General features: G+C 38.3%; 1 protein-coding gene across 1 annotated transcript in view; it reads right to left on the bottom strand.

The window, feature by feature from the left end:
- Positions 1–9,048: 9,048 nt before the first annotated feature.
- LOC126263402 (armadillo repeat-containing protein gudu-like) overlaps positions 9,049–12,487 on the bottom strand; it is a 110,127-nt gene continuing 106,688 nt past the window's right edge. The window contains exon 9 of the mRNA XM_049960496.1: positions 9,049–9,164. Within this exon, the coding sequence (XP_049816453.1) occupies positions 9,075–9,164 (90 nt within the window). The 3' untranslated portion in view covers positions 9,049–9,074. The remainder of the gene's footprint in view (positions 9,165–12,487) is intronic.

The raw sequence follows: 12,487 nt of genomic DNA, 5'->3' as shown, positions 1-12,487 counted from the left end.
CCCAAAAATGCAAACAAGATACACAGATTGAGTTAGCAATTCCTACCCACCACCTTTTACACATTGCAAACATAGAAATTCTTCTACGGTATAGAAGGGATTGTCAAGGAAAATCTTTTTCAGTTTATTTTCATATTTTACCTTGCTGTCTGTTAGACTTTTTATCACTGGGTAAGTGGTCAAAAATTTTTGCTGCAGCATTGTGCACTCCTTTCTGTGCTAAAGACAACCTTTATGTTGAGTAATGAATGTCATTTTTTCTTCTAGTATTGTAATTATGTACCTCATTGTTTCCTTTGAACTGTAGTGGATTATTTACAACAAACTTCATGAGGGGATAAATTTACTGTGAAGCAGTAGTCAGAATGCCCAACTCCTTAAACAGATGATTGCGGGTGAGCACCACATATTGTTCTTACAGCACGTTTTTGGACAATGAAGACCTTCTTTCTTAAATATGAGTTACCACAAAACATTATTCCATATGACATTACTGAATGAAAAAAGAAAGCAAAATATGTCAACTTACTGATTTCTCTCTCCCCAAGATTTGCTACGATTCTAAGTTCAAATGTGGCTAAAGCAAGTTGTTTTAGGAGTTCCAAAATGTGGTTTTTCCAATTTAAATTCTCACCAATATGGACACCTGAGAATTTTGAAGTTTCCTCCCTATGTATTATTTCATCACCATGCGTTACACGTGTATTATCACTGGTGCAGTAACCCTAGAGATCCAGGACTGAATATGATGTGTCTTTGTGAAATTAAGGGTAAGACCATTCGCAGAAAATCAGTCAGTGAAACTTTTGAGAATTTTGTTCACCATTTGTTCCATTTCTGTATGTATACTGGGAGTGATTACAATCTTGGTGTCATGTGCAAAAAGAACTAATTCTGCTTGTTGTACATTAGACTGTAGATCATTTACATATAAGAGAAACCATAGTGGACCTAAGACTGAACCTTTGGGAACCCCACACATTATTTCTCCCCAGTCAGAATTATGACCCTGGATTTTGTTGGTTGAATTACTACTAAGTGCAACTTTCTGCATTCTTTTGGTTAGATATGACATGATCCATTGATTGACTATACCATCAATCCCATAAAACTTCAATTTATCTACGAGTATACTATGATTCACACAGTCAATTTCCTTGGATAGGTCATAGAAAATACCTACCTGTGTTTTTTTATTTATTGCTTGTAATATCTGGTGTGTGACCATGTAAATGGCATTCTCAGTAGTGCAACCCTTCTGAAACCCAAACTTTGATTTGCTGAGGATATTATTTTTGCCAAGGTGAGATACTATTCTAGAATACATCACCTTCTCAAAAATTTTGGAAAATGATCTCAGCAGTGAAACAGGTTGGTAGTTATGATGTCTCTTTAATCACCTTTCTGTAGGGTTTAACATCATATTTTAATCTCTCTGGAAAAATGCCTTGAGTTATTGATGCATAACATATTTCAGACAATACCGGACTTATTATATGGGAATAAATCTTTAGTACTCTATTGAAAACACCATAAAACCAGAAGAGCTTTTATTCTTCAGAGAATATTGTTGTTGTTGTTGTTGTGGTCTTCAGTCCTGAGACTGGTTTGATGCAGCTCTCCATGCTACCCTATCCTGGGCAAGCTTCTTCATCTCCCAGTACTTACTGCAACATATATCCTTCTGAATCTGCTTAGTGTATTCATCTCTTGGTCTCCCTCTACGATTTTTGCCCTCCATGCTGCCCTCCAATGCTAAATTTGTGATCCCTTGATGCCTCAGAACATGTCCTACTAACCGGTCCCTTCTTTTTGTCAGGTTGTGCCACAAACTCCTCTCGTCCCCAATTCTATTCAATACTTCATCATTAGTTATGTGATCAACCCATCTAATCTTCAGCATTCTTCTGCAGCACCACATTTCGAAAGCTTCTATTCTCCTCTTGTCCAAACTATTTATCATCCATGTTTCACTTCCATACATGGCTACACTTTCAGAAACAACTTCCTTACACTTAAATCTATACTCGATGTTAACAAATCTCTCTTCTTCAGAAATGCTTTCATTGCTATTGCCAGTCTACATTTTATATCTTCTCTACATCGACCATCATCAGTTATTTTGCTCCCCAAATAGCAAAACTCCTTTACTACTTTAAGTGTCTCATTTCCTAATCTAATTCCCTCAGCATCACCCGACTTAATTTGACTACATTCCATTATCCTCGTTTTCCTTTTGTTGATGTTCATCTTATATCCTCCTTTCAAGACACTGTCCATTCTGTTCAACTGCTCTTCCAAGTCCTTTGCTGTCTCTGACAGAATTACAATGTCATTGGCGAACCTCAAAGTTTTTATTTCTTCTCCATCGATTTTAATACCTACTCCAAACTTTTCTTTTGTTTCCTTTACTGATTGCTCAATATACAGGTTGAATAGCATCAGGGAGAGCCTACAACCCTGTCTCCCTCCCTTCCCAACCACTGCTTCCCTTTGATGTCCCTCGACCCTTATAACTGCCATCTGGTTTCTGTACAAATTGTAAATAGCCTTTCGCTCCCTGTATTTTACCCCTGCCACCTTTAGAATTTGAAAGAGAGTATTCCAGTCAACATTGTCAAAAGCTTTCTCTAAGTCTACAAATGCTAGAAACGTAGGGTTGCCTTTCCTTAATCTTCCTTCTAAGATAAGTTGTAGGGTCAGCATTGTCTCACGTGTTCCAATATTTCTACGGAATCCAAACTGATCTTCCCCGAGGTCGGCTTCTACCAGTTTTTCCATTCGTCTGTAAAGAATTCGTGTTAGTGTTTTGCAACAATGACTTATTAAACTGATAGTTTGGTAATTTTCACATCTGTCAACACCTGCTTTCTTTGGGATTGGAATTATTATATTCTTCTTGAAGTCTGAGGGTATTTCACCTGTCTCATACATCTTGCTGACCAGATGGTAGAGATTTGTCAGGGCTGGCTCTCCCAAGGTTATCAGTAGTTCTAATGGAATGTTGTCTACTCCCGGGGCCTTGTTTCGGTTTAGGTGTTTCAGTGCTCTGTCAAACTCTTCACGCAGTATCACATCTCTCATTTCATCTTCATCTACATCCTCTTCCATTTCCATAATATTGTCCTCAAGTACATCGCCCTTGTATAGACCCTATATATACTCCTTCCACCTTTCTGCTCTCCCTTCTTTGCTTAGAACTGGGTTTCCATCTGAGCTCTTGATGTTCATACAAGTGGTCCTCTTTTCTCCAAAGGTCTCTTTAATTTTCCTGTAGGCAGTATCTATCTTACCCCTAGTGAGATAAGCCTCTACATCCTTACATTTGTCCTCTAGCCATCCCTGCTGAGCCATTTTGCACTTCCTGTCAATCTCATTTTTGAGACATTTGTATTCCTTTTTGCCTGCTTCATTTCCTGCGTTTTTATATTTTCTCCTTTCATCAATTAAATTCAATATTTCTTCTGTTACGCTAGGGTTTCTACTAGCCCTCATCTTTTTACCTATCTGATCCTCTGCTGCCTTCACTACTTCATCCCTCAGAGCTACCCATTCTTCTTCTACTGTACTTCTTTCCCCCATTCCTGTCAATTGTTCCCTTATGCTCTCCCTGAAACCCTGTACAACCTCTGGTTTAGTCAGTTTATCCAGGTCCCATCTCCTTAAATTCCCACCTTTTTGCAGTTTCTTCAGTTTTAATCTTCAGTTCATAACCAATAGATTGTGGCCAGAGTCCACGTCTGCCCCTGTAAATGTCTTACAATTTAAAATCTAGTTCCTAAATCTCTGTCTTACCATTATATGTCTAGTATCTCCAGGATTCTTCCATGTATACAACCTTCTTTCATGATTCTTGAACCAAGTGTTAGCTATGATTAAGTTATGCTCTGTGCAAAATTCTACCAGGCAGCTTCCTCTTTCATTTCTTAGCCCCAATCCACATTCACCTACTATGTTTCCTTCTCTCCCTTTTCCTACTCTCGAATTCCAGTCACCCATGACTATTAAATTTTCGTGTCCCTTCACTACCTGAATAATTTCTTTTATCTCATCATACATTTCATAAATTTCTTCATCATCTGCAGAGCTAGTTGACATATAAACTTGTACTACTGTAGTAGGCAAGGGCTTCATGTCTATCTTGGCCACAATAGTGCGTTCACTATGCTGTTTGTAGTAGCTTACCCGCACTCCTATATTTTTATTCATTATTAAACCTACTCCTGCATTACCCCTATTTGATTTTGTATTTATAACGCTGTATTCACCTGACCAAAAGTCTTGTTCCTCCTGCCACCGAACTTCACTAATTCCCACTATATCTAACTTTAACCTATCCATTTCCCTTTTCAAATTTTCTAACCTTTCCTTTCACTAGATACTTTAATCCCCTTAGTGATCAATGTTTTTTTATACAGCTGTTTAATGTCCCTTCCAATTAGCTTACGTGGAAAGCTATTTTCAAACTTACTGCGGGGATCTGAATGGGGGACTGACTATTTTACCTCCGGAATATTTTACCCAAGAGGACGCCATCATCATTTAACCATACAGTAAAGCTGCAATGCCCTCGAGAAAAATTACGGCTGTAGTTTCCCCTTGCTTTCAGCCGTTCACAGTACCAGCACAGCAAGGTCGTTTTGGTTAGTGTTACAAGACCAGATCAGTCAATCATCCAGACTGTTGCCCCTGCAACTACTGAAAAGGCTGCTGCCCCTCTTCAGGGTCCACCCGTTTGTCTGACCTCTCAACAGATACCCCTCCGTTGTGGTTGCACCTACGGTACGGCCATCTATATCGCTGAGGCACGCAAGCTTCCCCACCAATGGCAAGGTCCTTGGTTCATGGGGGGAGGTCACAGAATGTATGACCCTTTTAATTTCAGAAGTAGAAGTTTGTGATACATTGATGTGATGTTATTTTATGAGAGTTACTTCTTCAACATACTTCTATGAGTTTTCTCTTAAACTGTTGGTCCCTATGCTTTCTACTATGCTTAAGAAATGATTATTAAATACATTTGCTATCTGTGACTTGTCATTTATAACCCTTCCATTCAGTTCAATAGTAATGTTACCCTCTTCTGTGGTTGGTTGTCTTGTCTCTTGCTTCACTATATTCCATATTGCCTTAACTCTGTTGTCAGACATACTGATTTCTGACATTACATGCATGTTTCTTGATTTTTTAAATAACCTTTCTTAGTAATTTGAGTAGTTTTTGTAGTGGTCAACTACTACAGGGTCTCTACTAGTTCATGCCAAAAGATACATTTCCATTTTCCTTTCACTAGATACTTTAATCCCCTTAGTGATCAATGTTTTTTATACAGCTGTTTAATGTCCCTTCCAATTAGCTTACGTGGAAAGCTATTTTCAAATACTGATATGAATTTATCATGGAATAGTTTAAATTTTGTATTGGCATTTGGTTCTTATTAATATCATCCCAGGTTGTTTCCTGTAAACTTCTCTTAAAAACATTTTCCCTGTAGTCATTAATGATTCTGACTTCCACTGAGGTGTATCCACACTGTAAGGCACTATGTCATTTATCCTGACTAAGTGTGCATCATGATCAGAGACAGCATTTGTTATTGGGAAAACAGTTATTTTCTTGCTTTGTGCCTCATCAAAGAAAACATTATCAATTAGGGACCTACAGTCTTTACCCACTCATGTTGGAAAGTTAACTACTGAGAGCAAATTGTAGGATCGAAATAAGGTTTCCAGATCATGGCTTGTAGTATACATATATAGATGTAGACTTGTAACACTGATGTTAGATAATAGGTATCTGTTAATGCATAAGATTATATAATACCATGCCAAGCCTACTGGCTGCATGGCACGACAATATGGTATCATAATGAAGTGGAGGTTCTAGCATTGCACCTTTGGTGATGTGGCATGGTGTCACAGCATCCCCCAGATTAGAAACTGGTAGTTGGCTGAACCAGGCCCCAACACATATAGTAAATCAAAATTTACAGAGTACGGATTGACTGAAATGAGTGAGTCTCAGCAGGATCAAGGATTGTGATGGTAGCGACAATCTGAGAATGTGGGATTCAGTGAATGGGTGTATTGCTGGTGGCTCTCATCAACTGTTAAAAATATCATTAAAATGTTCATAACTGCAGGCCGATCAATCATGCAGTCACATCCAGTGTGTTGGAAGTAATTGCTCATACTTAATGTGTAATCTGCTTACAATTACAGAATGGGCAACTAATGTTGTGTGACCTGCACTGTGTGCTCATTACTGTAAGTCAAATAGTTACGGATTTCCTCCAAATGTCACCAATGCACTACATCCAGCATTTCTGTATGAGTACACAACCAGCACTTCCACTGCAGCAAAGGGACATCTCTTATGAAGCACAGTTAGTGACGTTCAGAAAAACTGGGAGATGTGATGGACTTCCTCATCTCCTATGACAATCTCGCATGTATTACAACTAGAGGCCAGGGCATGTCTTGCTAATGCAAGGAGTATGTTGTAGACTGATACTGATGTCACTTCACCACATGCCAGTAATGGAGATGGAAATGCTAACTTATATAATTCCACTATACTCTGAATACTTAATTTTGCTACAGGATGCTATTTCAGAAGGTAAGAGAAATGTGTCAAACATGCACATACGGTCTGCTCCAAATATCAGCCTCAAAATTACAGCCCTTTGGGGCCTCTGCTGCATGCTTATAAATAACATAATAACCATTACAGTAGCTCATTACATTGTTTCCAACTTTCATGATAATTAATTTATAAACCTTTAAAGACTTATTTTTGAATATCTTGTATATTCCAATGATATCTTGATGTTAAAAAAATCACATACACTTGTTCATTATTTCAAACAATGGAAAGTCCAGGATGGAATGTAACAATATTATGAGAAGGAAAGTTGCTACTCATCATCTAGTGGAGATGCTGAGTTGCAGATAGGCACAACAAAAAGAGTTTCACACTTAAAGCTTTTGGCCAATGGCCTTTGTCAACAATAGACACACACTCACACAAAAGCATCTCACACACGACTGCAGTTCCAGGCAACTGGGTGGGTTATGGAGGAGGATGGGGTGGGGAGGGGGATGAATGGTATGGTGGGGATGGCAGACAGTGAAATGCTGCAGGTTAGGCAGGGGACAGATGGGGAGGGGCAGGGGGCAAGTAGTAGAGGGGGGGGGGGATATCACTTGGCAAATTTTGTATTTTATTATATTAATTATTTATTATATTATTTATTTTATTATATTAATTCACCATTCATTTTTGATCCCAACATTTGCCCCAAATTTATACGGCATTTATTTAGTCGATTGTATCTGTTAATACATTTGCTTCACTAATTAATATACATTTTTACACAAAAACATACAAAATTTACACTATCAAACAATGATGGGCAGTATTAGCATTGGATTATTGACATCTTAATCTCATACTTTCAGCTAATAATGTTCTTTTTATTGAAGTTTATTCATCATTACTATATACAAATACAAAATCAATAATTTTCTTTGCAAGACAAGATATGGAAAGCAAATATACAGTATTATGTATTTGTGGAAATTGTATGAATTATTTCAGAATAAAGGAGATGACTCAACAAAAGGCAGAAGTGCTGCATCATCATCAGTTGCACAACGAAGTTACAGAATTAGCTAGCTTTCTGAATGAAATTCCTTTTTCACCCTTGTAGGAGAATCATGCACAGAAACACACACACACTTACTCACATGCAAATGCCTGTATCGATGTATTGTGCTCCATTGAGCGCCAGATGGGATGATTCATTTTTTGCGATTGAACTGTTCACTAAATTCATATAATGCAGTCACATTTCAAGTGGGCCCACTCACACATTCAGTTCTGATGCACTTTGTACCAGGCACTCGGCCATTAAGGAATTGCAGCAACATGATTGGTTTGGAAATTTACTGCAAAAACTGTCTCTCCCCCATTAGTGAAATGTGTTCTGACAGCTCTATGCTCACTCCATCTGTAGATGGATAGCCTGGGATGGTAGTTAGTGAAGCCCTGACATGGAGACGAATCTATATGCTGTCTCTCTGCTTTGTTTTTCTAATGCCTGTTGGGGTTGTGGGTTATGTAGCCTCCCTGGCCTTTTGTAATAGTCATATTCTTTCCTATTCTGCACTTTTTGAACATTTAATACTATGTTCAAATTGAACTAGTGGTGGGGGTGATCTTTAGTAGCCCAAGCAATATTTCGTTTCCCATGAAGATCATACTGAAATAGAGGGAAATAGATAGCACTACTTTGTGACACAGTTTGGTGTTGTCCTTCACAGGGGATGTCCTTGCAGAGAAACTCTGCAGTATGGTTCTCTCCAGTTGTATACTTTCACCTAGGACCTTTAGAAAAAAAAACTTCAGGATGTAAACTCGCCAGTCTACCCTGCTACATTCGGCAATGAAAAGGGTTCACAAAATAAATGTCCCAGAGTCTCCTCCTCCTGACTCACTTAAATGATTTTCCTTACTGAAATGGCTGTTTAAAATTTAAAAGTTCATAAACATTTTAAAAGTGTGTTTAAAAATGATAACTGTTAGGTTACAAAGTAAAGAGATGTGACAGTTTGGTACAGCTTTCATACTCCTCAAAATGTCTGCTATAGTATAAAACTGCTAGATTATTCACATACCATAAATTGTGACATTACGACTCAACAAAAGTCTCCACAAATAGACTGTACAAAATTGCTTACCACTGCCTACCAAGTTGGTTTTTGTGAAGCCTTTCTTTCAGTGTGCACCGCTGTCAGACCTCAGGTTACCACAGCTCATTTATTGTATGTCATTATATAATAACTTTCTAGCTCCCACATACATCTCAATCCCAGAAATAAATAATACATATTAAGGAAGGTTTATTCAGAAAATCTTGAGAATAAAAACTGAAAATTTTGTCAGTTTGTCAATTTATTGGATGAAATTTGTCTATCACTGTTACTTCATTATATATACAAAAGTGAAATAACTTTGACACAAGAAATTCTTTACTTTACAAGTTTCCATATGTTACCTATGCATCCAGGAGATTATTTTACAACTTTCCGTATGTTGGCCATGCACCCAGCAGAAGCCTCCCGTAGTTTTTCATCTGCACACTCTATGTTCACAATGAGATACTGCAAATCAAAACAAGCACTCACTACCACTACTGGCTAGAAGTGGATAATTTACTTATGCCTAACAAATTTATCTGATTAAATTTTTTTTCAATGTTAATGATTTCAAAATGTTATTCATTTGACTGCAGACTTTATAATGCTGGCAATATTTTCCAGTTCTCTCACAGAATATTTCCATATTTATATACAAAGAGGGTCAGACAAGTAAAAGCTCTTTATTATTTCAACTTTCTCTGTATGTTGAAATATATATCTTCCGAATTTGCAACTTTAGTTCCTCAAAAACTGGTAATGGGTATTTTCAGAACTAAGACATATTGTGAATGAATACTGTATGTACAGTTTCAGGTGTACTTCATACACTTTTATAATTGCACTTGTGTGGTTTCTCAATAAAACACACACACACACACACCAGATGGAACTTTTCTCAGTTACAGAAATTTGTGATACCACTTATATTCTGACCAGATTTGAACACTTTTGTACCTGTCAGCTATGAAATGCATGATTGTAAATGTTCATTGTGTTTTCTAGTCTGTGAGAACAAATTTGCCATAAATATAATTTTTCTTTTATATACTGACACATTAAAATACTGCTACATATTACACTATGAAGATTAGTTTGCAAATATGTGACAGCAAATGCTAATAAAATAAAACTATATTATTTATTATTATTTTACCATGTAATTTTAATATCAGACAAATCATATGTTACTATTTTTATTTTTATTGTGGTACTATCAATATGTCATTATAACATAAAGTTAACAGCATTAAGAATATTTTCAACTCCATAAAAACTTTAACACCAGCTATTACTCTCAAAAATCCTCAAAGAAATTTACATTCTTGGTAAATGTTGTAGCGCCCCCTTATCAGTTAGAGGGCCCGCACAACTGACAAGCAAGATGGGCTGCCGGCCTCCCTTCAAGAACGCAGATCGAAACATCACCAGTGGATATGAACAATAACAGGCTTCCGAATAAACATGTAACTACTTCACCAGACAACATGTGACAGTGTTCCACCAACTGGACTCATGTAGCATTCTGCCAACTTGGCCTTATAAACATGCCCGGACAGTCAGACCGACAGTGTTTACCTACCACTAGGGACACCTCCAGCCAGAACTTATGCTGGCTCTAGCAAAGTGTACCCTTGCCATAGCATTCAGTACCATGTTTTATCTTGTAATTACTTTCTTCCATTGTCTTATTTTCTTATTTGGTTTTGCCACCACAAGAATTGTGGAGTTTTCTTGTTGTTCTTACGTTTCACAATTAGTGCATGCCAAGGTGTTTACTTTTAATTATAATAACGTGTGTTCAAACTTGAATGTCAGTTCTTTCCTGCTGATCACAGATCACTACCAGGGTGTTTACATGGACAAGGAAAAAAAAATTCGAGGATTTTTCCCGGATTTCCCGGTTGAAAATACACTTTCTTCCGGGTGAAAATACACTTTTTCCATGTTAAGTGACAGTATACTTTTCCTCGGCACTGTAAAACTTATCACTCCTTAGAATGTTTATGGTTTTCTACATTGACGTAGAATTTCCTAGCACTTTAGAAAATGAAACTCAGGGGAAAAACACGTTTTGGAAAAATCTTTGATGTGCAGCAACATGTACACTCCATATTTTTGTGTTACGAAGGTATGAATTAGAATTCCACCAAACACTGCATGTTACTTTCCGAATCATTGAAATCGAGATTGCGACGCACTTTTGTAAGCCAGTCATAGCTCATGTCACGTGATCTCGCCAGCTGATGACCCATAGGACACGTGATGTAGTCAACCAATAGCAAGATCAGTCTTAAGTAGAGCAAACACACAAATAAGAAAAGTTAATGGTTTAAATTAATATACATGGTGTTGGTACAAGAAAAACAAAGCTTTCTCATATAATATTGGTCTCTAAGATTAATAAGCTGCAAGACATGCTAAGCTTCCACATATAATGTTGATCTTTTTGTGCGTGTTTTACTTTAAGTAAAATTTTTAAGTAAACTTTTTAATAGCATCGTAAATGTCTGATCTTCTGGGCTCGTAATTCTTCTAGATGGTCGTCCTCAAAGAGTTGATTTTTAAATGAGAGTCAAATGCTCTGTGATTTAAGAAATTCATTGTACATTCTCGCACATAGTTCATCTTGAGTGAAAGGAAATTTAATTTGAAAGTAATGCTTTTCAAACCATCATTCGCAATATTTTTCCCTGTCTTCTGATCATTCGTGTGTTTGAAGTCTCACTGGCTACAACCACTGTGTCTTGATCCAGCTGGGTTTCACAGCTAACCAGTTGCCTAGTGCCAAGCGGGAGTCTCATTGAACTGTTGGTCCATCCCGTAACAGAAAGTCTTTTACCCAGTTTCCATCCTGTCCAGACTGTTTGCGGACTCACAAACACTCGGAGTGCCTCCACCTGTGAGCAAGTTACACGGCTCACAGCTGAGCATGCCATCGCGCCATGGTGTGTCAGAAACATCGCATAGGTGCCACACTTCCTGTGCACCGGCTCATCATGAATTGTCATCTCAGGACCCGGAAGCCTAAGCCTCACATTCCACTTCGGCCAAGTGTTCTCCATCATTCCCCAGTTGGGTGCCCATTTTCTCCTTACCTTGGAGGTCGCTTATATTCTGGTGGTCTTTCAAACTGACATGGCATCATTTGTTTCTATTGTGGATGGTGCTACATACCAATGATTGGGCTGGCCAGCTTTATCCCTGTACACTTGTGCCTTGCACAGGCACAGTTTCAGTAATCAGTCTACATCAGTCGACAGCGTTTTTTCCACACAAATCTCTTACAATCGTCGTTCCTTCACTCCTCAGTTTTTGGTGGTCGGCTCCCCTGGTGCTACTAACCTTATGGGTGTGGACATTTTTGGTCGTCTGGGTTTATCAGTGCAGTACGTGGTACAGGCTGTTTCGATCCCCTCATCGGATACCCTCCTCGCCCCGTTGCTCAGCAAACACGAAATGTTGTTCTCATCCTCCACACCAGGGGTGAAGGGTTTCGTCGGACATGTTCAGCTTCTTCCCTTTGCTGTTCCTCTTTTTCTTTTTAAGGCCCACCCAGTCCGCTTTGCTCTCCAAGACAGGCTCCAGATTGTACCTCACCACTTACAAGATGAAGACATCCTTTCTACCATCGTGCACAGTCGGTGGGTGATACCTATTGTGATAGTCAAGAAGCCGAACGGTGCTTTATGCATCTGTGGCAATTTTAAGGTCACGGTCAATTCCCAGTCCATCACTGATGCATATCCTGTCCTGTCCCATGACATACTCACACGTCTTGCGGACTC

This window comes from Schistocerca nitens, chromosome 6 (genome assembly GCF_023898315.1).
Source record: "Schistocerca nitens isolate TAMUIC-IGC-003100 chromosome 6, iqSchNite1.1, whole genome shotgun sequence".
In the NCBI taxonomy this organism is placed as follows: Eukaryota; Metazoa; Arthropoda; class Insecta; order Orthoptera; family Acrididae; genus Schistocerca; species Schistocerca nitens.
The sequence above is the reverse complement of the archived record's forward strand: the minus strand, read 5'-3'. Positions and strand labels throughout refer to the sequence as shown.